The sequence below is a fragment of the Bufo bufo genome, chromosome 2 (genome assembly GCF_905171765.1).
Source record: "Bufo bufo chromosome 2, aBufBuf1.1, whole genome shotgun sequence".
In the NCBI taxonomy this organism is placed as follows: domain Eukaryota; kingdom Metazoa; phylum Chordata; class Amphibia; order Anura; family Bufonidae; genus Bufo; species Bufo bufo.
Window position 1 is genome coordinate 585737943 of NC_053390.1, and position 27726 is coordinate 585765668.

The 27726-nt window shown below is 45.6% G+C and overlaps 2 protein-coding genes across 6 annotated transcripts in view; one reads left to right on the plus strand and one right to left on the minus strand.

The window, feature by feature from the left end:
* Nucleotides 1–1424: 1424 nt before the first annotated feature.
* Nucleotides 1425–14572, minus strand: INTS12 (integrator complex subunit 12). 3 transcript variants are annotated; one of them, XM_040418249.1, is made up of 7 exons: nt 14439–14572; nt 12069–12234; nt 7032–7169; nt 6699–6880; nt 6413–6572; nt 4905–5060; nt 1425–2259 (listed from the first exon to the last, which is right to left on the minus strand). In XM_040418249.1, the coding sequence occupies exons 2-7, from the start codon at nt 12222–12224 to the stop codon at nt 1660–1662; spliced, it is 1392 nt and encodes a 463-aa protein (XP_040274183.1). In that variant the 5' UTR covers nt 12225–12234; nt 14439–14572; the 3' UTR covers nt 1425–1659. The 3 variants fall into 3 exon arrangements, with proteins under 3 accessions (XP_040274183.1, XP_040274184.1, XP_040274182.1); XM_040418250.1 differs by lacking the exon at nt 14439–14572 and adding an exon at nt 12881–13131; XM_040418248.1 differs by lacking the exon at nt 14439–14572 and having other exon boundaries at nt 12069–12452.
* Nucleotide 14573: 1 nt separating this feature from the next.
* Nucleotides 14574–27726, plus strand: part of GSTCD (glutathione S-transferase C-terminal domain containing) — a 173362-nt gene continuing 160209 nt past the window's right edge. For 2 of the 3 annotated variants that reach the window (XM_040418245.1, XM_040418247.1), the window contains exon 1: nt 14629–14728. In XM_040418245.1, the coding sequence (XP_040274179.1) occupies nt 14704–14728 (25 nt within the window). In that variant the 5' untranslated portion in view covers nt 14629–14703. The other variant, XM_040418246.1, reaches the window with a different exon arrangement.

Sequence of the window (27726 nt, forward strand, 5' to 3'; positions counted from 1 at the left end):
TAGTTGCTTAAAAGACTCAGCGGTTATTTGGAGATATTTCGGCCTCCAATAACAATAAACAGTTTCTAGAGCGACTCTGTAAATACCGGGGTATACATTTGCACACAAATACAATGTAAAAACAGTAACTCTGATTTGTGCCTTTCCTCACTTATTCCTCATGGAAATGCTTGAATAAATGGTCAGCACTAACTGGACCGTTATCAGACATGTCCAGTTAACAAAGGGAATGTTAACAGCCAGCTGTCTATCCATTCCTTGAAAGATATGTCGGTAGTCAACTAAAAATGGTCTCTTTACTGTACGCCACTTGAGACAACAAGCTTTTTTTAAATCTTCTATAACGAGATAGAATTGCTTGAGGGTATATGCTCCAAGCTTGAGATTCTGATGACATTTCCTCTTATGGTTTCCATCAGCTGCCTGCTTGGTCAATACATTGATTCCCAGAAAATCCCTTTAACTTCGAACAATCATATTCCAGAATAGAAAGTTTCAAAACCTGTATAGGGAGAGGCATTACCAGTAGACAGAGGGAGGTGCTCATGCCGCTCTACAGAGCACTAGTGAGACCTCATTTGGAGTATTGTGCTCAGTACTGGAGACCATATCTCCAGAAGGATATTGATACTTTGGAGAGAGTTCAGAGAAGAGTTACTAAACTAGTACATGGATTGCAGGATAAAACTTACCAGGAAAGATTAAAAGACCTTAATATGTATAGCTTGGAAGAAAGACGAGACAGAGGGGATATGATAGAAACTTTTAAATACATAAAGGGAATCAACTCGGTAAAGGAAGAGAGCATATTTAAAAGAAGAAAAACTACCACAAGAGGACACAGTTTTAAATTAGAGGGGCAAAGGTTTAAAAGTAATATAAGGAAGTATTACTTTACTGAGAGAGTAGTGGATGCATGGAATAGCCTTCCTGCAGAAGTGGTAGCTGCAAATACAGTGAAGGGGTTTAAGCATGCATGGGATAGGCATAAGGCCATCCTTCATATAAGATAGGGCCAGGGGCTATCCATAGTATTCAGTATATTGGGCAGACTAGATGGGCCAAATGGTTCTTATCTGCCGACACATTCTAGGTTTTCACATTTTTAATGTAAACTAAAAGTGCATTTTACACATTTTCTAAGAAGTGAATGATATAGAATATTAATTTATATAATAATGGACACAGAACACGTGTCTAGTATGGCATGTCATTGAGTAAACAAGAACTGTAAGCGACTGTGGCACCAGCGGACTGAATAATGCTGCAATGCTGACACAATAGAAAACGGATCCGTCCCCCATTGACTTTCAATGGTGTTCATGACTGATCCGTCATGGCTATAGAAGACATAATACAACTGGATACGTTCACGATGGTTATATTATCGTAACAGAAGCGTTGTTGAAGATCTATGATGGATCCGCAAAAAACGCTTGTGTGAATGGCACAGACGCTTCAAAGGATATTTCTAAGAACTGGGGCTAAGGGTTGCTATGGACAATACCAATGGTAATCCCTCCATTGCTGCTTCTTATAAAGTCCACTACAGGAATGAGAGAAATGGTTTTCAGAATGTCATTTTACTACATTCATGTTGTACAGCAACATCTCATTCCACCAATACAGTTCTTAGTTGTAGTCTGTCCTTCCACGTGTTCACTTCTTCAGTTTTTTCTGAGCAGCTTTCTTTTTAACCATTTGGAGTCGCTTCATGGCATTTAACTGGGATTCTTGAGACGTAGGACCTTTGGCCCCTGACGGCTGAGAACTGGGATCTACAGGAGCTTTACTACCAGAGCTTCCGCTGCTGCCTGCAGAGCTGCCTCCTCCATTACCACTGCTTAGCTGGCTGCTGATGCTACCCCCAGAAGAACTTATGCTTGGACTTGGAAGGCCTGTTTTGCTGACATTCTCATTGCTCATGGTACGGCTGAGACCAGTCTTTCCCAATATGAGAGGCGGCAAGGGTTTTAACAGAGCAGAATTTGTACTGCTGCTCCCAGATCCTGGCTTCGATGCAGATCCTGTTTTTACGGGTGTCAAGCTACTTGATCCCATGGGCTTCTGAGCTGCCGACAGTGCGGGGGGCTTACCAGCAGGGGGAGCAGCAGCAGCCTGGGTTGTGTTACCTAGTTTAGAGGAGGCAATTGCTGCAGAAGCAGTTTTTGCTCCAAACGCTGCCCACCCTGTAAGACCACTGGCAGCCGAGGATGATGTTCCAGAACTGGAGGCATTCCCAGATGCTGCAGATGATGCCTGTAATGTGAATAAGAAATTGAATAGAGAATTCTATTAATATTATTGAGATTTTAGACAAGTATTTCATGGAAGCGGGCGGCCTCAAAATATACTCGTATGAAATAGACAAGCCATTCATTTCATTTATCAGTTGTCACAAGGTAACATCTTACCAACAAACGCTATTTTCCATCCAACACGAGATGCAAATGCATACAAGCACATGTCCACATCCTCCTAGCAATGAACATATGTGCCCGGCTATGATTTAGATAAGGCAGCACGCAGAATCATGTTGACAAAGGAAATATAAAAGGGTTTACTCAGCACACAACCCCTACCTGTCTCCATTGTTATCGTGTCTACATAACACTGCCTGCCAGATGGCGCACAGATCCTCTCACCGCTTGTGTCTGAACCTGGATTATTAATAGCTGGAAAGAAGATGTCGTCAGTGCACTGACCACACCTTGAGGTGCACCATGGAAAGACATACAAAGCTTAGGATCCCATTCTCAGAACAGGAGCTAGCAGTAGAAATACTGGGGCACAAGAGGATTTAGGATCTCGAGTATGAATACTGTGATGCGAGTGTAGCAATAGAGAAAATGTTAAATTCCAGAGGGAGAAAGCCAAACCATTTCAAAGTGCCCCTACCATGACAATAAATGGTTAAACTAGTAAACTAGAAGCCTACCCATTACTCTATGTTCCAGCTCCATGATATGGACTTGGACTAGTCAGTTGCAGCAACCTGAAACCCAACTTGTCCGCCTACGCAGTGGTCGCAGCAATCAAGCCCAATATTGTGGTCCGATTTATGTGAAGGTGCCTCATGTTAGATGCACTTTGAAATGAATTTTGAAAGAAGCATGTCATGATCTGATTCAAAGGGCCATTTGTGGGAACACCTAATAGGACACACAGACATAGAGAGGAATACTAACACTGACATGGGATTTTTCAGTTGTGTAGAAATGTCCAGTTTTTTGGCCATGTATGAGAATAAAGCCAACACAATTAACAGTCACAACAGAAAGAGCCAGAAGAACCAGTACAGGTTAAAGGAGTATTCCAACTAGAAGAACTACAGTATTCATCATCCACAGGATTGATGGGGGGATTACTGCTGGGACACTCACCAATCACATACTCTCTATGGGACTGCTGGAGATAGAAGGTAGTTCCATAGTTCCATAGAGAATGTTTGTCCATAAATTTCCGGGAACTGTGTCCCCATTCTCAGGTGGGTGGGGGGGTGGGGGGGGGGGGCACAGGCATCAGACCCCCACCGATTTAATAGTTATCCTGTGTATAGGGCATAACTTGGATGGATTATCACTAATAAAGTAAAACTATTCCCATGTAGAACATAACACCTCCTTACCTTCAATTTGCCGTTTTTTTTATCTTGTGAAAATCATCTTTGTATTTTATGCAAATTAGGCAGTAAGGTGCCCAGAGGGGCGCTATTTTCTTTCAATGGTGCCCAGTCCCGCCTTCCAGCAGAGCCCAAGCACGCCTCTCCTGGGCTGAGACTCCACATCCCCATCAGTGCCGTTGCCACCCCTCCCCCCGCTACATCACTGACGCGAGATAACGGCGCCCACACTTGCACAGGCGCAGTACCGAAGACTACCTGCGTGCTTCATGTCGTGCTATGGGCATCAGCCTCAAATGCGTCACTGGGCATGTACCTGCGCGAGATTTCTCTGCGAAACTGAAGGCAAGTGTGGGCGGCATTACCTCGCGTCAGTGATGTAGCGGGGGGAGGGGCGGGGAACGGCGCTGATGGGGGCGTGGAGTCTCAGCACAGGAGAGGCGTGCTTGGGTTCTGCTGGAGGGCGGAACTGGGCACCTTTGAAAGAAAATAACGCCCCTCTGGGCACCTTACTGCCTAATTTGCATATCATACAAAGATGTACATCAGGGAAGGAGGTGTTATGATCTACATGGGAATAGTTTTACTTTATAAGTGATAATCCATGTGACAGATTTCCTTGAAGTTACTGTAAAGCAGTTCCCAGGGGTCAATCCACACTACTGTTTGTGGGTGAACTGCAGTAAATCTGCATGTGTTAAACATGTAGATTGTCCTGTGCTTCAGATGTGTTGCAGATATTTTAAAGGGGTATTGCCATAACAAACAATTATGTTATATCACTAGAAATTACCATTGCTTTCTGAAAAAAGGTTGTGGTGGGGGTGTTATCTGAATGCCTGAATCCCATTAAGGGTCCATTCACACGTCTGTGGTGTATTGCGGATCCGCAATACAGCCGGCCGGCACCCTCATAGAACTGCCTATTCTTGTCCGCAATTGCATGTGGACATGTTCTATTTTTTTTCCGGAGCTGTGGACCGGAGGTTCGGGGCCGTGCTCCGGAAATGCAGATGATGAGAGCACATAGTGTGCTCTCTGCATCCATTCCTGCCTCATTGAGAATGAATGGGTCCGCACCTGCTCCGGATATTGCGAAACTGATGCGGACCCATTCCACGGACGTGTGAATGGACCCTAACTCTAAGAAAAAAAAAATATATATATAAAAATATGATGTTGAGCAGTCAATGCCTGGGAGCGACACTGTGCAGGGAAAGACCTTGAAGGGGTCACATCACTGTGGCCCCTTCATTATGGAGCAGATAAAACACACCAATACCTTAACTTCTGTCCTTTTGAAAGCTAAGAATGTGTTTGTGGAATCTGCTTTGGGCTTCATCTCCGGTTTGCTGACGGATGGGTCCTTTACGACCAGCAGTGTAGCAGAAGCTGCTGAGGGTGAAGATTTCTGCGGAGGCTTTTGGTTTTTCTGTGCCTACAAGAGCAAATGAATAATAAATTAAATTACCGCTAGTAACTGAAGAACTGCTTAAATAAGGTGTCACCAACATGTGACAAGACCACTGATGTGTTTCTATCTTGGGATAAAGAAGTTACATACAAGCTTATTAAACTCTACCATGCTATGTAATCAGAGTACGATAAATGAACTGAGAAGTGGAGAACCATCTCTCTGGCCAAAGGGTCGATCAAACATCGGGAGGCACCGCAGAGGAGGCTGACTGCCAGGGCAAGCATTAGATGCCAGAGTCTCACCTGAAAGAGCTCCTGGGCAGGAGACGTTTCTGCATCAATTGAACTATTCTGCAGACAGGTCAAAAGTGTGCGATCCCCCAGTGATCGTGAGAGTGAGGAGTCTCCTATGGTTTAAGATTTATCACCTATCATGTGGATAGTTGATAATCACTAGAGTTCCAATATGTTTTGTGGCTCCCGACTGTAAGGTTAATAAGTAATCAATAATGGTACCTATCATTTGGTTTTCGTGAAAAATGCTATGCAAACTTAAAGGGGTTGTCCAAGTGTTTTATACTGATGACCTATGCTCAGGACAGTTCATTAGTACCTGATAGGTGGAGGGTGACTCCTGGTGAGCTATGCAGCCTCCTTGCGGCTTACCAAGCGCAGCACCATACACTGGATAGCGGCTGTGCTTGGTGTTGCAGGTCAGATCCATTTACTTGAATGAGACTGAGCTGCACCTAGACCATGTGACAGATGAACGTGATGTAACTGGCTTACAATTTAATGGGAGCCAGTGATTACGTGGACTGTCCAAAGCATATGACATCCAACATTTTACAATCCTAATTTACTTCTTTAGAGTCAGATTCCTACACTCAAAGTCAGTGTTGGACTGGTGTGCCTAGGGCCCACCAGTAAAATTCATATTGCGGGCTCACTGTACGACTATCATCACCTGACCTCCATTTGAAAATCTCTAAAACTACACCAATACATATCTTTTCAGTAGTAGCCTGCTGCCTTAAGACTGTTCGGTACTGGAGACCCTGCCAGTATTATGTCTTGGACTAGGGTACTCTTAAAGGGTTTTTTCCATCATATACAATGGGGGCATATCGCTAGGATATGCCCCCATTGTCTGATAGGTGCTGGTCCCACCTCTGGGACCCGCACCTACAACGAGAACGGAGTGGGAAAATGAATGGAGGGGGCACTGCGCAGCCATCCTCCATTCCTTTAAATGGGGCCTGCAGTCTAGTGTCTCATGTGTATTTGTGCAAGGGGTGGGGGACTGAGAACCCAAATCTTGGTCAATGGCCCACCGGACAATTAACCCAGTCCGAGCCTGTTCAAAGATCTTACCATTCTCTTCATCTGTCTAGTGCAGCGTGCACAGTACCAGACCAGGCGTGGGTCATTCACATCCTTATCTGTGACTTGAGGTTTGTGACAATCTTGATGGTAGAGATTGTGGCATTCCTGGCATTCTACCAGCTGATTACCGGAAAAAACTGTCATCTGTCTGGAATTATATAAAAAAAAATGGCATGGTGAAATAATGGAAATTTTAAAACCGTAACATGTGTCTATGAAATGGAGAGTCATCAAAAGCGATGTCTTTTTTAGAAATTAGATTTCAGTCACTCACCGACAGACTACGCAGGCGAGACCCATCTCCATGGCAAAGTCATCGGCACTAGTTTCATCAAAGCTGGAGAGATCAGGCATGTCCTTAATGTTCGGCACAGTGATTGGAGAGGAGCGTGCCTCTGGTTTCTCCAAGCGAGGTTTCTTTGGCAAATCAACAGGGTCACTAACATCCCCCTTCATCTATCATGACAAGCACAAAGTGACTATGACACCAAACACTGCAATCATACTATAATCTAACCGTATATTACAAGAAAAGGTTTATAACCAAAGTATAGCACCAACTAAGACATGTGTTCAGAACCGCAGGACTGTCAGACCGTAGACCTACCTTATCCAATGACCTCTTCTCTGCCTCTTTCTTCACCTTCTCTGTTGGCAGTGGTTTCAGGATGCTTCCTGAGGTAGAACTGTTAGGCTTAACATCTGGCTTCGGTTTTGGCAGTGTCACTTTAGACTGCTCAAAGTCCTAGAACAAGGGACAAATGTCAACCATATTCTACTTAAACAGAGTTTGTCAGCACTTTTGACCTTGTAGAATGCTGCCAGGCTTTTCAGCAATAGGTAAGGGCTGGGGACAGCAGTGCAAACATACTTCTGTTTTTTGTGGAGCTTTTCCCATCAGGAGTAGTGAGAATATGAAGGTTTATTCTACTCTTGTTAGTGCCCAGGGCAGGGCTTCACTGTGAAGTGCTCTCTGCATTGAGCTGTTCCACAGCCCCTCCTCCATGATAAGTGATAGCTATAGTGGTCTACTGGTAGGATGCTATAGTCTTCATGCAGAGGGGAGGGGATGTGGAGCACCTCAATGCAGAGAGCTTATCCCAGTGAAGCCCCACCCTAGACAGAGAAGAACATGACAGAATAAAGCTCCCCACTATTTTTGATGGGCAAAGCTCCGCAATAGGTGTTGGTACTACCTAGTGCTGTCAGCAGTTTAGCATGGCCAAAACTGCTGACAGATTATTTTTCATTTTGTCTTTTACCACACTTCTAACCGCTAGTTCTTGGTGCCTTTCACCTAGATTATATGCTTTTCCTATTAAAATAGATGTCTGTAGTTTCTCCCATAAAGTTCAAAGAGTCACCAGACTCTGCCAGGAACAGATGATCTGGCAATCCACTTTTATAGGATTTAGGCAGTCAGCCCCCACTGAGAAGACATTGCGAATGGACAAATCCTAGGTAGGTTTAGGAGATAGACATGAAAGTTAGATATTAATAAAAGTACGCTTTAGGGAAGGTCCACACAACCCAGCTGAGGAGAGATCTAAAAAGACAATACATTAAATGAAACCTGTCACCACAAAATGCAGTGCTATCTGCAGGCAGCATGTTATAGAGCAGGAGGAGCTGAGCAGATGTATGTATAGTTTTCTGGGAGAAGATTCAATAAAACTTGCAATTTATACAATAAAATATTTGTTGTTTCTGACTTCAACTGTACACGGGGATGTGTTATCAGTGACTGATAGCATTTTCTGTGTAAGTGTGTATACATAGATAGTTGTCCATCACTGATAGCTGTACACAGGGGAGGTGTTATCAGTGGTTGATAGAATTCTCTGTGTAAGTGTGTATACAGAGATAGGTGTCAGTTACTGACAGCTGTACACAGAGAAGGTGTTATCAGTAATAGCATTCTCTGTGTAAGTGTGTATACAGAGATAGCTGTCCGTCACTGATAGCTGTACACAGAGAAGGTGTTATTCGTGATTGATAGCATTCTCTGTATAAGACCGCATTCACACATACGTGGATTAACCCGGCCTGCTGAGTGCAGGAGCGCACGGTGTAATAGCAACCAATTCGTGCCACCGCCACTGTACAGTAATACGCTCGTATAGATCACATGAGTGTATTACTGTACAGCGGCAGTGGCACAAAGCACATGGCGTCATAGCAACCAATGAAGCCGTGCGCTCCTGAACTCAGCAGGATGGCAGGCCGGGTTTTTACGGAAAAAGGTCCGTGAAAATCCACGAATGTGTGAATGCGGCCTAAGTGTGTATACAGAGAAAGCTGACAGTCCCCGATAGCTGTACACGCGGAGGTGTCATCAGTGATAGCATTTTCTGTGTGAGTGTGTATACAGAGATAGCTGTAAGTCACTGATAGTTGTAAATAGGGGAGGTGTGATCAGTAATTGATAGCATTTTCTGTGTGAGTGTGTATACAGAGATAGCTGTCAGTCACTGATAGTTGTACACAGAGGAGGCGTTATCAGTTATTGATAGCATTCTCTGTGTAAGTGTGTATACAGAGATAGCTGTCAGTCACTGATAGTTGTAAATAGGGGAGGTGTGATCAGTAATTGATAGCATTTTCTGTGTGAGTGTGTATACAGAGATAGCTGTCAGTCACTGATAGTTGTACACAGAGGAGGCGTTATCAGTTATTGATAGCATTCTCTGTGTAAGTGTGTATACAGAGATAGCTGTCAGTCACTGATAGTTGTAAATAGGGGAGGTGTGATCAGTAATTGATAGCATTCTCTGTGTAAGTGTGTATACAGAGATAGCTGTCAGTCACTGATAGTTGTAAATAGGGGAGGTGTGATCAGTAATTGATAGCATTCCCTGTGTGTGTATACAGAGATAGCTGTCAACCACACTGAATGAGTAACTACACGTCCCTTAAATTTTAAAATTTTGATATCCTTTATTCAAAATAATCACAGTTTAGACATGATAAGACACATATAACATATTGTATATTAAGATAATAGATAAGTATATAGTGAATGTATCCAATACACAACACCACCTATACTCAATATGAATATAACTCTTACTAGGAGTAAAACGTCAGTGGTAAGCATCCCAACAAGGGAGGGAAGGTATTGAGTGACCTGTAGTGTGCCGAGTCTAATGAGAGCCGATCGCACTCTATGAATAGCTCAGCATGGAGTCAATATCTCCCCTATTCCCTAGTTGGCATACAGAATAACAAAGTGAGGTACATAAAAATATCCCAAAGGAGTAGCCAGAGATAAGTTCAAGTCATACCAGTAAGAGTCAGAATGGGTGTGTGTGAGCTCCTCGACGTACGTTTCGCCGTTCTGCGTCCTCAGGAGGAGTAATTAGATGGGGCCAAATGGTCAGTATTTAACAGCAGTCCTATCCTATGAGCGGTGTCCTTGTAGGTCACATGAGCTGGTATTACGAGTGGAGGCTCATTGCGGCGCATGACCAATCAGGTAAGCCGCGTCATATCCGCTTCCGCCCGTCCCCATGAGTCCCGCGCCAGTGAGGGCAGCCACATGTAGCGAACGGCACTGACCTACGTCACTAGCGTCTGGTCTCCTTGGAGACAGAAGGAAGCCTGCTAGCCGCCGGACCGTCATGCGCACTCGGCCATTCCCGTCTTGTTGAGTACTTTAAACTACAATATAGTGAGTGATAGCTGTCAGTCACTAATAGTTGTACACAGAGGAGGCGTTATCAGTGATTGATAGCATTCTCTGTGTAAGTGTGTATACAGAGATAGCTGTCAGTCACTGATAGCTGGACACAGGGGAGGTGTTATCAGTGATTGTATGTAAACTTACACAGAATGCTATCAGAGATAGCGTGGTCCCACTAGCGTTTTCTTTATGGTGTTTCTTCTCCATAGGAGTAGGCGATGTGAAAATACTTGAAAAACAAGCCAAGAGCTACAGCATGCTGCTTTTTTTTTTTTTAAATAGAAAGAAAATAGGCAAAAAAAAAAAAAAGCCAAAAAGCAAAACGCAACCTACCGTATATACTCGAGTATAAGCCGACAATTATTGACTCGAGTATAAGACTAGGGTGGGAAATGCAGCTATAATGCAGAGTGTATGTGTATATAATGCACACACTCTACATTATATACACACATCTGCAAGAGGGTGACTCCCTGTATTTAATGCAGAGAGTGTGCATTATATACACACACACTCTGCATTAAATACAGGGAGCCATCCACAGATCTCCCCCCTAAACAGTGCCATCCACAGATCCCCCCTAAACAGTGCCATCCACAGATCCCCCCTCCCCTAAACCGTGCCATGATGGCACTGTTTAGGGGAGGGGGGATCTGTGGATGGCACTGTAGGGGGATCTGTGGATGGCACTGCCATCCACAGATCCCCCTACAGTGCCATCCACAGATCCCCCTACAGTGCCATCCACAGATCCCCCTACAGTGCCATCCACAGATCCCCCTACAGTGCCATCCACAGATCCCCCTACAGTGCCATCCACAGATCTCCCTACAGTGCCATCCACAGATCCCCCTACAGTGCCATCCACAGATCCCCCTACAGTGCCATCCACAGATCCCCCTACAGTGCCATCCACAGATCCCCCTACAGTGCCATCCACAAATCCCCCTACAGTGCCATCCACAGATCCCCCTACAGTGCCATCCACAAATCCCCCTACAGTGCCATCCACAAATCCCCCTCTCCGACGCTCACAGCAGTATATTTATAAACTAATCAGTAACCTTTAACTTTGGATATCTTACTTTGTCTTTGCTTCGGTAATACAGGCAGTGCGGGGAGCGGCGCTCACTCACTGACGTCACGCGCCTGCTCCCACTAGGCGGCGCAGGCGCGTGACGTCAGTGAGTGAGCGCCGCCCCTCGCACTGCCTGCTATTACCGGAGCTAAGACCTAGACTCGAGTATAAGACGAGGAGGCTTTTTGAGCACAAAAATATGTGCCAAAAAACTTGTCTTATACTCGAGTATATACGGTAATTAAGAAAAACAACATATGCAAAGAAACGCTTGTGTAGCCTGTATTTTCCATAGACCCTCAGCTAATATCTGGAGCTGGTGTTTTTCCTGCAAAAAAACAAAAGGTGCCCCAAAAACAAAAGGTGCAAATAAAACACTACAAAAAAATGCAAAAGTTCACAAAAAGCCATTAAAACCCTTTGTATGAAAACACCCTTAATTAAAGGGGTTCTGCAGTTTTTTTTAAACTGATGATCTATCCTCTGGATAGATCATCAGCATCTGATCGACGGGGGTCCGACACCCGGGACCCCTGCTGATCAGCTGTTTGAGAAGGCAGCGGCGCTGTCCAGTAGTGCCGTGGCCTTCTCGCTGTTTACCGCAGGTCCAGTGACGTCACGACTAGTATCAATAGCCGGGGCGGGGCTAAGCTCTGTTCACTTGGCCAGTAATACTAGTTGTGACGTCACTGGGCCTGCAGTAAACAGTGAGAAGGCCGCGGCACCACTGCCAGCGCCTCTGCCTTCTCAAACAGCTGATCGGCGGGGGTCCCGGGTGTCGGACCCCCGCCGATCAGATGCTGATGAACTATCCAGAGGATAGATCATCAGTTTAAAAAAACTGCAGAACCCCTTTAAACATTATTCTTATGCTTAGGTCAAACCTTTTGTGGAGGCCGATACCCAGAGTCAATGCCCTTGCATAGAGATTCATCCAGTAAAGCCTTCAGTCTTTCAGCAGAATCTTTGCTCTTAGAGTGGAGGTAACCAAGTGCCTTCAAAAAAACTGGATCCAACTCTGTGTTTATCACAGTCGCCATGTTTAGACCCCTAAGAAGAAGAAAAAAAATACCATCTGAACACCAGAACATTACAGATCCCAGATACAAGCAGACACTGGGTGGTTCTTAGGAGGTAACTGCCCCCTTAGTTTAGCACATCATAGGGGCAACTTCTGCCACTCCAGCTGTTGTAAAACTACAACTCCTAGCATACTCCATTCACTTCTGTGGGAGCTCTGAGAACAGCCAAGCAAGTGTGCATACTGGGAGTGGTAGTTTCATCATAGCTGGAGTGCTGGAGATTGCTGATCATAAATCATCAGTGTCAGATCGGTGGGGGTCCGCCTCCTGGCGCCACCGCCAATAAGCTGTTTGAAAAGCGCTGTACATTGGATAGCGGCTGCGCTTGATATTGCAGCCCATTCACTTCTATGCACATGGGCCATGTGACCGATGAACGTGATGTCACAGAAGACCGAGGTGCTCCTGTTTAAAAAGCTGAGTAGGGGTGGGTGCTGGGAGTCAGGACCCGACTGATCAGAGACTGATGACCTATCCTGAAGGTAGGCCTTCAATATTGAACTCCTGGAAACCCCCTTTAAGGATATTCCATCTGCTAGGTTACATTCCCACTGCAGTGTCAGTTTTCACTGCTCCCGGTCCATACGCCAAATATATCATCAGGACCCATTTACCTGACAGAGGCCAAAAAGTGTCCGCTTTAGTCTGTGCTTGCTCTGTTGTGGATTTAAAGGCGTTGTTCACCTTCAGGGGCCTTTCTGTCAGATCCTCCAAGTCACCAAACCTGCTGAGGGAAGCATACTTGCCTGCTTCTTCGCTCCTGTCTCCATCCGATTTGATGCGGGTCATGTGACACATCCCTGCTGTGGCGGCCACGTGACCCACGTCAAAATGGATATTCACGCGTGGAGACTGGTCCAAGGCGGTGGAAGGCAGGGATCTCAAGTCTCCCTGAAGTTCAGGGAGTCTCCCGCTATTAGATAGCGGCTCCCTGACACCCGCATGTGAAACCGGAAAGGTTTACTGATAGGAGAGCAGAGAGATAAGAGAAGTGACAGGACAGAGTTTAGATTACAGGTTGAATTAACCCTTTAGGGTCAAATTGGCTTCGCAAGGAGATATATATGTTAAAGGCATCTTCTTCTGTCTCATTCAGTAGCTATATAACTATTGAGAGAGATGTATTTTTTTTAAATACATTTACACATTTAACCCTCCATTTTAATTATATTATTTACCCCCCGGATGCTTGTTTTTTTCCTACAGTGGGGTAGATAATTACACACAGGGTTCACTTGCTTCTTGTCAGCTCAGCGAATGAACTGAAGATTCATGTGAAAGATCCGAACTTCCCATCTCTAGTTTACTCGCAGTAAACCTTTCCGGCAACCTGTAGCAGTGTCCCCTTCTCGGCGCGTGCGCACAGTGCAAGAAGAAGCCGATTCCAGCAGTTCACAACGGCGCATCAGGCTGAGCCTGTGCGCACGCGCGGAATCTCAAAGCGGGAGGAGGGAGAGGCGGCGCTGGGCACGAACGGCGATGCGTGCGGCCGGGCACCATGCATCCACAGACCTCCCCTGCTTGGGCACCTTAATTCAGTGATTGACAGGTTAGTAAAACCTGTTTTTCCGCAGAATAAAGCCACAAATAGCTTTTATAAGGCCACCTTAGAAATCAGAATGCTACCTGGACATGAGCAGATGCTTAGCTCACAGGGCTTATAGGTGGTGACAGAACCCCTTTAATCATATACATAAATATGATAATTTGGGGCAGGGGAATGAGCCCAGTCCTCCACACCATAGAGCAAAGTGTGCAGATACTGCATATGTCTGGAAAATGTAATAAAAAGTTCGTGAAAGGAAAAAAAATGAAAACCTCCCTGAAATGAGTTTTTGCAGGTTGGGATGTCTGGGAAGGGAACCCAGCAGGTGAGTATGCTTCCCTCTGCGACGACGTCTGTGGGGTCTGGCCCCTGAAGGGTAACAATCCCTTTAAGGTAAGGAATCTACTGTACAAATACAACATAAGTGATTGTGACACAACAAACCCTAACACCTCCAGAGCAATGACCGGAGGCACACAACAGGTCTCCATACTGATGTCAGCCCTGTCCACATGTAGGGCAGGGCAGAGAGAGGACTGCTAACTAGCCCTTCTACTGACCCCCGGAATGCCAGTCACCAGCAGGTCCCAAGTAACTCCCCCTGGTACCACATACATACTCAGTACCTGACTGCCCGGTACAGGACACTTCCGGGTGGATGAAGCTGCGGTCCGTCCTCCCCGAGCCCGTGAACCGGAGCTGAACGTTCCGCTTGTCTCTAGGTTCCGACAATGATGTGCTCGGGGTGTGCGGGGCAGTAACGTACGTGTGGCCGCTAAGAGCGGTTCATGCATAACGAGTAAGGGGGACTTGTTTTGCGGTTGCACAGCTGGGCCGGAAGTGCCCGTGCACATGGATGTGGCTGAAGAAGCGGCATCTGCATAGACTGTAATGAAGGCAGCAGCCCCCAGCACAGGTAGAGGACATTGTCATGTATGTATCGGTGGTGTAACCTCATCCAGCCAGGGAAGAGCTCTGTCCTGATTCACACTGGGCAATGGACTCTATGATAAAGTGCAGTACAAAATCCCAGTGCCACTTGATGGCGGATGCATAGCAACCAATCAGACTCCACCTTTCATTTTCCAGAGCTCCTTTGATAAATGAAAGGTGGAATCTGATTGGTTGCTATGGGCAACTAAGCCAGTTTTCCTTTAGACCAGTTTTAAATCTCCCCCACTGGGTTATAATAATAAGAGAGCATAAAACCCACCATGTAATTCCCCGCCGCTCTGCCCTGTGTGTACAGGCTGCAACGTTGACATTGTATACAGCATGTGAGCGCTGCTGCCAATCACTGGCCTCTGCGGTCCTGCGTTATATACCGCTGAGGCTAGTGATTTGCTGAAGTGGTCACGTACCGTATGAAGCTACTTCTGTAAACACAAACTGGAGGATCTTGACTAATAGGGGGCCTCTACTAATAGGTGGCACTAGCAAGATGGTTCTTTTTCTTGAGAGATACCTCCATCCCATAGACCACTGGCAATAGGTCTCCTTACAGGACTGGTCTCTTTAAGGAGGTTCAGCACCCTGCTGGTGTAAGGCTTCGCCTGCCCCCATTCACTATAGTGTGGCCCGGAAGAGATCCAGCCGTATTCGGCAAATATGCTGAGAATTGGCTGGAAGAAAACTGCTGCATGGCCGCCAATTCTTCTGGGCAACGCCGGAGTGCATAGAGGTCCGACAGGCTGTTCCCTGCCGATATCTGACAGTAGTCTGCAACTAGCCTAAGGCTGAGTTCACACGGGCGAGATTTCCACGCGGGTGCAATGCGGGAGGTGAACGCATTGCACCCGCACTGAATTCGGACCCATTCATTTCTATGGGGCTGTGCACATGAGCAGTGATTTTCACACATCACTTGTGCGTTGCGTGAAAATCGCAGCATGCTCTATATTGTGCGTTTATCACGCAACGCAGGCCCCATAGAAGTGAATGAGGCTGAGTGAAAATCGCAAGCATCCGCAAGCAAGTGTGGATGCGGTGCGATTTTCACGCATTGTTGCTGAGATGAAAGTCTATTCACTGTATTATTTTCCCTTATAACATGGTTATAAGGGAAAATAATAGCATTCTTTAATCCAGAATGCTTAGTAGAAGGTCAATTGAGGGTTAAAAAAATAAATAAAATTAACTCGCCTCCTCCTCTTGATCGCGTAGTTGCCGATCTCTTCTTACTTCTTTAATCATGAGCTGCCGGCTAAAGGACCTGTGGTGACGTCACATCACATGGTACAATCACATGGTCCATCACCGTGGTGATGGACCATGTGATGATCTCAGTGACGTCACCACAGGTCCTGAAGAAAGAACAGGAGACCGGCAGCTACGCGATCAATTGGAGGAGGTGAGTTAATTATTTTTTATTTTTTAACCCTCAATTGACCTTCTACTAAGCATTCTGTATTAAAGAATGCTATTATTTTCCCTTATAACCATGTTATAAGGGAAAATAATTACATCTACACACCACCGAACCCAAACCTGAACTTCTGTGAAAACTGAACAACGGAACGCAATCGCAGTCAAAACTGACTGCAATTGGGTACCTACTCGCGCGGGTTTGCCGCATTACACCCGGGACGCATCCTGAACAAATCTGTCACGGCCGTGTGAACCCAGCCTAAGGGTCATCTTTCACACTGGTGTTTTGGCTTTCCGTTTGTGAGATCCGTCATGTGCTCTCACAAGCGGTCCAAAACGGATCAGTTTTGCCCTAATGCGTTCTGAATGGAAAAGGATCCGCTCTGAATGCATCAGTTCAGTCTCCATTCTGCTCTGGAGGCGGACACCAAAACACTGCCTGCAGCGTTTTTCTGTCCGCCATGTGGTGTGGAGCAATCCGTCCTGGCACACAATGCAAGTCAATGGGGACGGATCCGTTTTCTCTGACACAATCTGGCACAATAGAAAATGGATCCGTCATGAACTCCATCTTGGCTATGTTACAGATAATACGGATCCGTTTATGATGGATGCAAGCGGTTGTATTATTGGAACAGATCCGTTTTTGCAGGTCCATGACTCATCCGCCCATAACACGAGTGTGAAAGTAGCCTAAAAAGATTCAGCACCCTGCCTAAACCGCTAAAATCCTGCTTATCATTACAGGAACATTCACAGTTGGTGATATCCCAGCTTATCTACTCCCTTCTGACCTCTGCACAGAGCATGCCTAGAAAACTGTCCCGTAGATCAATGAGGTCCCCTCCTGACCATTGTGTCTATGCCCCATGGCAGCTGCTGTAAAGCACATCTCTAGATGCTGTTAAAGGGGACCTAAACCTTTCCAGAAACTGCCGAGTTTCTCAGACTGCTCTGTACCTTCCAGGTTTCCCATGCTGGAAAAACTCCTTTCTGTGGATCTGGATTCTGTACTTCTCATGTTGGAAAAGCTGAGCAGAGCCGGGTAAGCCCAATGAGAAATGCTGCTACTACTAGCATGGTTTCAGCAAAGGTTTAGGTCCTCTTTAACAACTGTGCAGGCAAGATGGCAGCCACCATAACCATCTTCAGGAAATAGGATTGAAAAAAAATCTACAATCAGAAAATAACAGCAGATTAGAAGGAAGGGAGAGACGTCGGTATCTGATTTTAACAAGCAGCTAAAAAAATAGGCAGCACATTCCCTTTAAGTATTCCCATCACAGACATTGGGGGCAAATCGCTGGGATATGCACCCAAGGTCTGATAGGTGCGGGTCCCACCTCTGGGACCCGCACCTATACTTACAAAAGAGCCCGCAAAGACCCGGAGGGCGCACCACGCATCACGGCCGCCCTTCATTTGTTCCTATGAGAGCGCCGAAAATAGCCGAGCGCTGGCTCGGCTATTTCCGTCAGCCCCATAGAAGTGAATGGAGCCATGTTGGCCATGCTTACACGGTGCTGCGCCAATTCATTTGAATGGGACTTATGAAAATAGCCAAGCGATACTTGGCGCTCCCATAGGAATGAATGGAGGGCGGACGCGCATGTGCAGTGCACCCTCTGGGACTTTGCGGGCTCCATTCTAAGTATAGGTGCAGGTCCCAGAGCTGGACGTACTCAGTACCCATACTACTACCAGTATTTGTCTATGGAGATTACATGGCTGTGTGCTTGATTTTACTCATCTGTTTGCAACTGGTTTAGGTGATATCCTGAACTCAGTAACTAGGGGGGTGCAGTATTGATGCAGCAGCAGCAGCAATGCGGACAAAGACTCTATCGGCATGCACATGCCACTGATTTTTCCCGCAAAACCACACGACCAGTTGTAATTGCAATGGGCTTTTGCAGGTGAAACAGCTGTTTCCCATCAGAATCAAACATTGAGCTTAGAAACCGCAGCAGACGCATGCTGGTACGATTTTCGGCCTCTTCGCAGTTGTGTCACCCCCAGCTGTGTAATACACATTGTAAGCTGATAAGTAGGGATGAGCGAATCGACTTCGGATGAAACATCCGAAGTCGATTCGCATAAAACTTCGTTGGAATACTGTGCGGAGCAGGAGCTCCGTACAGTATTAGGCCCTTTTCACACGAGCGTGACAGATTAGGTCCGGATGCGTTCAGAGAAACTCGCACCATTTTGCAAACAAGTTCAATCAGTTTTGTCTGCGATTGCGTTAAGTTGTTCAGTTTTTTCCGCGCGGGTGCAATGCGTTTAACCCCTTAAGGATGCAGGGCGTACCGGTACGCCCTATTTCCCGAGTCCTTAAGGACTCAGGGCGTACCGGTACGTCCTAACTTTAAATGCAGATTCCGGCGCCGCAGGGGTTAATGGGAATGGCATCCTGTCACAACGCCCGGGGGGGTCATCAGACCTGCGGTTTGCTGCGCTTTTTGCAGTTTCTGATCCCCGCTGTCCCTGACCGCGGGGATCAGAAACTTTAGTGTCCCTCAAACATAGATTTTACACCCCCCCTGCACCCCTGCATGATTTTTTGCCGGCGGGTGGTGCAGGGGGTGGGGGGGGGGTTGTGGGCGGTGGGGGCGGTGCGATCCCCCGCCCGCCTCCCCTTGAAAATTTGTTGGTGTACAGTGGTATACCAGAGTCAGCACATTGCTGACACCCTGGTATAAACGGCTGACATCGGTGATGCGATGTCAGCCGTTTAACCCTTTCCATACAGCGGTCCGTACGGACCGCTGTATGGAAAAAGTTAACAGTAAGAGGGAGCTCCCTCCCTCTCCCATCGGGGGGCTGCAGTGCCTTTGCAGCCCCCCCGATGGAGAGGGAGAGAGCCCCCCGACAGCCCCGTCCTTACCCTTCCCCGTCTGCGAAGTTCTGACCAGTACTGAGCAGACGGGGAAGGTTCCCATGGCAACAGGACGCCGTCTCAGGCATCCTGCTGTCCATGGTGCTGAACAGATCTGTGCTAAAGGCAGAGATCTGTTCAGACAAAGTGTAAGTAAAATACAGTACAGTACACTATATATTGTACTGTACTGTATTATACAGACATCAGACCCACTGGATCTTCAAGAACCAAGTGGGTCTGGGTAAAAAAAAAGTAAAAATCAAAAAACACATTTATCACTGATTAAAAATGAAAAAAATAAAATTCCCTACACATGTTTGGTATCGCCGCGTCCGTAACGACCTGATCTATAAAGCGGTCATGTTACTTTCCCCGCACGGTGAACGCCATAAAAATAAAAACTATTAGGAAATTGAAATTTTGCCTACCTTACTTCCCAAAAAAGGTAATAAAAGTGATCAAAAAAGTCGCATGTACGCCAAAATAGTACCAATCAAACCGTCATCTCATCCCGCAAAAATCATACCCTACCCAAGATAATCGCCCAAAAACTGAAAAAACGATGGCTCTCAGACTATGGAAACACTAAAACATGATTTTTTTTGTTTTAAAAATGAAATCATTGTGTAAAACTAACATAAATAAAAAAAATTGTATACATATTAGGTATCGCCGCGTCCGTGACAACCTGCTCTATAAAATTACCACATGATCTAACCTGTCAGATGAATGTTGTAAATAACAAAAAAAAAAACGTGCCAAAAAATCAATTTCTTGTTACCTTACTGCACAAAAAAGTGTAATATAGAGCAACCAAAAATCATATGTACCCCAAACTAGTACCAACAAAACTGCCACCCTATCCCGTAGTTTCTAAAATGGGGTAACTTTTTTGGAGTTTCTACTCTGGGGGTGCATCAGGGGGGCTTCAAATGGGACATGGTGTCAAAAAAACCAGTCCAGCAAAATCTGCCTTCCAAAAACCGTATGGCATTCCTTTCCTTCTGCACCCTGCCGCGTGCCCTTACAGCGGTTTACGACCACATATGGGGTGTTTCTGTAAACTACAGAATCAGGGCCATAAATAATGTTTTGTTTGGCTGTTAACCCTTGCTTTGTAATTGGAAAAAAAATATTAAGGCTACTTTCACACTAGCGTTCGGAGCGGGTCCGTCTGATGTTTCATCAGACGGATCCGCTCCTATAATGCAGACGTTTGCATCCGTTCAGAACGGATCCGTCTGCATTATAACTTAGAAAAATTTCTAAGTGTGAAAGTAGCCTGAGCGGATCCGTCCAGACTTTACATTGAAAGTCAATGGGGGCGGATCCGTTTGAAGATTGAGCCATATAGTGTCATCTTCAAACGGATCCGTCCCCATTGACTTACATTGTAAGTCTGGACGGATCCGCTCGCCTCCGCACGGCCAGGCGGACACCCGAACGCTGCAAGCAGCGTTCAGGTGTCCGCTCACTGAGCGGAGCGGAGGCTGAACGCTGGCAGACGATTGCATTCTCAGTGGATCCGCCTCCACTGAGAATGCATTAGGGCCGGACGGCTGCGTTCAGGGCCGCTTGTGAGCCCCTTCAAACGGAGCTCACGAGCGGACACCTGAACGCAGGTGTGAAAGTAGCCTAAAATGGAAAATCTGCCAAAAAAGTGAAATTTTGAAATTGTATCTCTATTTTCCATTAAATCTTGTGCAACACCTAAAGGGTTAACAAAGTTTATAAAATCAGTTTTGAATACCTTGAGGGGTGTAGTTTCTTAGATGGGGTCACTTTTATGGAGTTTCTACTCTAGGGGTGCATCAGGGGGGCTTCAAATGGGACATGGTGTCAAAAAAACCATTCCAGCAAAATCTGGTTTCCAAAAACCAAACGGCGCACCTTTCCCTCTACGCCCTACTGTGTGCCCGTACAGTAGTTTACGGCCACATATGGGGTGTTTCTGTAAACAGCAGAGTCAGGGCAATAAAGATACAGTCTTGTTTGGCTGTTAACCCTTGCTTTGTTAGTGGAAAAAATGGGTTGAAATGGAAAATTAGGCAAAAAAATGAAATTCTCAAATTTCATCCCCATTTGCCAATAACTCTTGTGCAACACCTAAAGGGTTAATGAAGTTTGTAAAATCAGTTTTGAATACCTTGAGGGGTGTAGTTTATAGAATGGGGTCATTTTTGGGCGGTTTCTATTATGTAAGCCTCGCAAAGTGACTTCAGACCTGTAGTGGTCCCTAAAAATTGGGTTTTTGTAAATTTCTGAAAAATTTCAAGATTTGCTTCTAAACTTCTAAGCCTTGTAACATCCCCAAAAAATAAAATATCATTCCCAAAATGCTACAAACATGAAGTAGACATATGGGAAATGTAAAGTCATCACAATTTTTGGGGGTATTACTATGTATTGCAGAAGTAGAGAAACTGAAACTTTGAAATTTGCAAATTTTTCAAAATTTTTGTAAATATGGTATTTTTTTATGTAAAAAAATTAACTTTTTTGACCCAATTTTAGCAGTGTCATGAAGTACAATATGTGACAAAAAAAACAATCTCAGAACGGCCTGGGTAAGTCAAAGCGTTTTAAAGTTATCAGCACTTAAAGTGACACTGGTTAGGGCTCTTTCACACTTGCGTTGTCCGGATCCGGCATGTACTCCACTTGCCGGAATTACACTCCGGATCCGGAAAAACGCAAGTGTACTGAAAGCATTTGAAGACGGAACCGTCTTCCAAATGCTTTCAGTGTTACTTTGGCACCCAGGACGCTATTAAAGTCCTGGTTGCCATAGTAGGAGCGGGGAGCGGGGGAGCGGTATACTTACAGTCCGTGCGGCTCCCGGGGCGCTCCAGAATGACGTCAGAGCGCCCCATGCGCATGGATGACGTGATCCATGTGATCACGTGATCCATGCGCTTGGGGCGCCCTGACGTCACTCTGGAGCGGCCGGGGAGCCCGCACGGACGTAAGTACACTGCTCCCCCGCTCCCCGCTACACCTTACCATGGCTGTCAGGACTTTAGCGTCCCGGCAGCCATGGTAACCACTCTGAAAAAAGCTAAATGTCGGGTCCGGCAATGCGCCGAAACGACGTTTAGCTTAAGGCCGGATCCGGATCAATGCCTTCCAATGGGCATTAATTCCGGATCCGGCCTTGCGGCAAGTGTTCCGGATTTTTGGCCGGAGCAAAAAGCGCAGCATGCTGCAGTATTTTCTCCGGCCAACAAACGTTCCGTACCGGAACTGAAGACATCCTGATGCATCCTGAACGGATTACTCTCCATTCAGAATGCATTAGGATAATCCTGATCAGGATTCTTCCGGCATAGAGCCCCGACGACGGAACTCTATGCCGGAAGACAATAACGCAGGTGTGAAAGAGCCCTTAGATTTGCAAAAAGGGGTTAAGATGTGTTTTTCACGCGCATGATAAAAAACTGAAGGTTTACAAAAAACATCTCTTAGCAACCATCAGTGAAAAACGTATTGCGCCCGCATGAAAAACACAGAATATAGAACATGCTGCGATTTTCACACAACGCAGAAGTGATGCGTGAAAAACAAACGCTCATGTACACAGACCCATTGAAATGAATGGGTCAGGATTCAGTGCGGGTGCTATGCGTTCACGTCACGCATTGCACTCGCGCGGAAAACTTGCTCATCTGAAAGGGGCGAGGAGAGCAGCGTTCTCACAGATATTAGGACTCTTCGGCTTGTGCTGTATGTTGAATAGTTCTAGCGCTGGGTCAGTTACAGAAAGTGACCCTGCATTTTGCTGAAGGTATCTACTATGGGTATATGCTGTCCTTAGTTATGGCAGCAAAGTACTAGAGACTGATTCCTTTTAAAGGAGTTTTCCATCTTCAGGACCCTTTCTGGAAGAACCCCATGTGTGATCAGACCTGCAGAGGGAAGCATACTTACCTGCGCCTCGCTGCTGGATTCTGGCTCCTTCACTGCCATGCTTCGTTCCATATCCTGTTTGATGGCCGCTGCAGCCAAGGCTAGACACATCGGTGACGTGTCCCCCCGTGTCAAATGACCCAATAACATGACGCAAGGGGGCTTCGTCACTACTACGACCTGTGAATGTCCCTATATGACCCGACAGTGGGCCTGTCTCTAAAAAATAAAAAAAAAATGGCGACAGGGACACTGAAATCCAAGGGTCAGTCTGCCGTGTTAAAGTGTGCTGCACACTATGAACATTATCTTATTTTTTGTTCCATAATTCTTTGTTGATGAAAGAGTAACTAAACTTTTATTCAACTTTTTTTTTAAATGTCCTAAAAATCTTTTTTCTATTTTGCTTTATTAACAAATTTTGCCTTTTTACTAAAGAAACTTGTAACAAAAGTCCTGATTTCAACTACGCTTTAAATTCTCTGTATGCTCTCATCGCTGACTTCTCAACAGTGTACGGATTCCTTGCACTGTAGCAATGGGGCCACAGGGAACGGTACAGGGAATGGGTATATAGCTGCTCCTACCTGTACCTGCTGAGCTTGGCTAAAGGCTGGCATACCACATGGGTACCCTTTAACAATGTGCTATGCCAGGATTAGCTGTGCAGCAATGTGTGCCCGTACACCGTTCGCTGTGGTCCCATTGCTACAGTGCAGGGGAGTCAGCGATGTCCGAATATAGTGAATTTAAACTACAATTGAAATCAGGACTTTAGGCGTAGATTTCTTTAGAAAAAAGATAAAAATCTGTTCAAAAAGTATATTAGAAAAATTATTTTTAGGGCATTTGGGACAAAAAAAGCTGAATAAAAGTTTAGTTACTCTTTCGCATAATATATTGCTATAATTTTTCAGTACGGAGCTCCCAAGTCCTTGTACCCTGCTATACAGCCATAGAATGAAATGGTACAATTCTATCTGCAGTGGCCACACACATACAGTTGCTGTCGGCTGTACAATTGTATTATATGTGTATTCAATGGGGAGAAAGGCACTGCCAGGCATCTCCTGGGAGAACAAAAGGATCAGGCGTAAATATTCAGGAGAGTGGTGAGCTCTGTGGCAGGCGCAGCACTATGAAGTGCCTTATGCGCTGTGGCATTAGAAGAATTCTGATATCTCTGACTTTTTAGTCTAACCAGACTGTCTATTAGGGTCCATTCACACGTCCGCAAAATGGGTCCGCATCCGTTCCGCAAATTTGCGTAACGGGTGCAGAGCAGACCCATTCATTTTCAATGGGGCAGGAATGTGCTGTCCGCATTTGCGGATCCGCACTTCCGCATCCATACTTCCGTTTCTGTAAAAAAATAGATGTCCTATTTTTGTCCGCAATTGCGGACAAGATTAGGCATTTTCTATTATAGTGCCGGCGATGTGCGGGCCGCACATTGCCAGTGTCGGTGTTTTGCGGATCCGCAGAACACTTACGGACGTGTGAATGGACCCTTACTCTGTAATTCCTCTAGCGCCGTTCTATGGAAACAGTAGGTTTAAAGAGCACACCAAATACTTGAAATAACTTCTTTATTAACTTCAACTTTTCTTCATATATAACACTGCCGCCTCCGCAGCAGATAGTCAATGTACATAACACGTGTTGAAAAGATATCACAAAATGGCGGTATGCATAAGATGGTGGTTCAACTGTTCAATCTTGTCATTCAACATAAAATGGTGGATATATTTCTCTCTTTGGTATCTGTACTCTCCCTTTAAGTTATTTAAGCACTTTATGATCTCTCTGAGAGGTATATCTGAGGTCTAACTAATAGTTCTACTTGCTGAATTTGGTCGTAGTTTGCAGTATGCAGTTAGCAGTAACTATTTGCAGATTGGTTGAGTATGATCTGGTATGGTTGTATGCAATTTGGATTGCAATATGGATTTGAATTTGGATTGAATATTAACAGTAGGAACATTATATAACTGTTTTAAATACCTATTTTGGCCTGTTGCTTCCATAAAACACAGCTCTTAGTGGAGTGTGTGTCTGTTCAGCTCCTCTCTCTGGTGAATAATGATTCCAGAAGCTCCTGCTAGGGGAAATTCCCACATAGGCTGTGTGTGAGGATTGCTGTGATTGGTCTAGACTCCTGGGCTGTGTGAGGCCAGATAAGATTGGTCAAGACTCCTGCTTAGCAACAACAGTTTAACACTATTCTTTCTGTTGTTTCTGCTGTGTCATTGAGCTTACCTTACATTATATAATAAATCTTAAATGCACATTATCTTTTTCTGCTTCTGTGGACACAAAATATAACTATTACATGACATCCAAACATGAAGTCACTGTAAATAACTCTGCTTTTGTCTTTAACACACAATCATAGGAACTGTATTAAGGTTATTGGCAGGTCTTACTGTATAAACATATAAGCTGTATTAGCATCCTCGGACAGGTCTTAGCTGGCCAGCTACAAGCTCCCCACACACACGGTCAACTAAACCAACCATGTACACCTTTAGGGGCAATTTTTTTTAAGATCGCCTTCTACTTACTTTTGGCTAAAAATCTTTTTTTTTTTTTTCAAGCGTTCTTTAAAAATATCCATCCATTCTGTCACAAAGGTTTACCTGTTTGTCTAGCTGTGACAATTGTACTTTTAGCTTGAACCAACCTTATCTGTAAAGTACTAAAAGGTCATAAACACTTATTTAAGCCACATTCCTATCAGGGCTCATGCACACGACCGTATGTATTTTGCGGTCTGTCTTTCACGGATCCGTTGTTCCTTCTCTCAGGTATTTTTTTTCTTTGATTTAAGTCCTCTTCCGTTCCGTTATTCCACAAAACATATCCGTATGGTTTCTGTATGCGATACGTTTTTTGCGGATCGGAAATGGAAACAGTAACTTATTAATTACCAAACACATGAGCAATATGGGCTGGGCATAGTATTTCTACAGCATGGATCCGCAAAATACGAATGACATACGGATATGTTCCGTGTGCGTTCCGTATTTTTTGCGGACCCATTTACTTGAATGGGGCCTCGGACCGTGATTTGCGGACAATTATAGGACATGCACTACTTTTTTGCGGAGCAGAAATACGAAAATCCAGAAACGGAATGCACACTGAGTACCTTCCGTTGCTTTTGTGGAGCCATTGAAGTGAATGGTTCTGCATACGGTCCGCAAAAAAACAGAACGAAAGTGGAAAGAAAATACGTTTGTGTGCATGAGCCCTCAGTAAGATAAGAACTGAGCTATAATGTTTAGGAGATAAGGGGCCATCAGCTGAGCTGCCTGACAGGAAACAGTGAAAATACAGAGCCTGCTACTAGAGAAACGCAAGGCTGTAGAAAAGGCCAGAGAAAGGGTTACATTTTTTTTAATAAAGACCAATTGAAAAAATGATTTTTAGCACAAAATGAGTACAATGCAACAATACAAAATTGCCCCCAAAGGTGTACATAGCCTTTAAGTTCAGTGGGAACTGTATGATGGTGCTATTATGAGCCACAGTAACCTCATGTGGGTTACCACTGAGTACAGGTGAAATACAGCAATTAGCGGTAATCTACATGTGGTCATCCAATCAAGGGTGCCTTCACATGCGGCAGATTTTGTGGCAGAAAATTCCGCGACTGAAAATCAGTTCCATTCATTTAAATAGGGCAGCAAGCACATGGATTTCTGCATGCCCCATTGAGGCCTCCTGCACACGACCGTTGTGTGCACCTGTGGCCGTTGTGCCGTTTTCAGTTTTTTTTTCGCGGACCCATTGACTTTCAATGGGTCCGTGGAAAAAACAGAAAATGCACCGTTTTGCAGCCGCATCCGTGATCCGTGTTTCCTGGCCGTGAAAAAAATATGACCTGTCCTATTTTTTTCACGGCCAACTGTTCACGGACCCATTCAAGTCAATGGGTCTGTGAAAGAACACGGATGCACACAAGATTGGCATCCGTGTCCGTGATCCGTGGCCGTAGGTTACTTTTTATACAGACGGATCCGAAGATCCGTCTGCATAAAAGCTTTTTCATAGCTGAGTTTTCACTTCGTGAAAACTCAGAACCGACAGTATATTCTAACACAGAGGCGTTCCCATGGCGGCCCCCCCCCTCCCTCCCTTGTAGTTAACACATTAGTGGCCAGTGGGCCCCCCCCCCTGTAGTTAACACATTGGTGGCCAGTGGGGCCGGCCCCCCCCTCCCTCCCTTGTAGTTAACACATTAGTGGCCAGTGGGCCCCCCCCCCCTGTAGTTAACACATTGGTGGCCAGTGCGGCCGGCCCCCCTCTCCCCTGTAGTTAACTCGTTGGTGGCCAGTGGGCCCCCCTCCCCTGTAGTTAACTCGTTGGTGGCCAGTGGGCCCTCTCCCCTCCCTCCCCCTCCTAATTTAAATCTCCCCCCCTATCATTGGTGGCAGCGGAGTGTACCGATCGGAGTCCCAGTTTAATCGCTGGGGCTCCGATCGGTAACCATGGCAACCAGGACGCTACTGCTGTCCTGGTTGCCATGGTTACTTAGCAATTTGTAGAACCATTATACTTACCTGCGAGCTGCGATCTCTGCGTCCGGACCTGTCACTTACCAGTAGGAGGCGCTCCCGGCCGGACCTGTCACTTACCAGTAGGAGGAGCTCCCGGCCGGACGCAGAGATCGCAGCTCGCAGGTAAGTATAATGGTTCTACAAATTGCTAAGTAACCATGGCAACCGGGACTGCAGTAGCGTCCTGGTTGCCATGGT

Bases quoted from the DNA above. Each gene is read 5' to 3' on its own strand.
- INTS12 (XM_040418248.1), bottom strand. From the start codon at position 12,275: ATGTTCTGGTGTTCAGATGGTATTTTTTTTCTTCTTCTTAGGGGTCTA. The intron at 6,881-7,031 runs GTAGGTCTACGG...TTGTCATGATAG, and splicing joins AGAAGAGGTCATTGGATAAG to ATGAAGGGGGATGTTAGTGA. The intron at 5,061-6,412 runs GTAAGATCTTTG...TTGCTCTTGTAG, and splicing joins CTAGACAGATGAAGAGAATG to GCACAGAAAAACCAAAAGCC.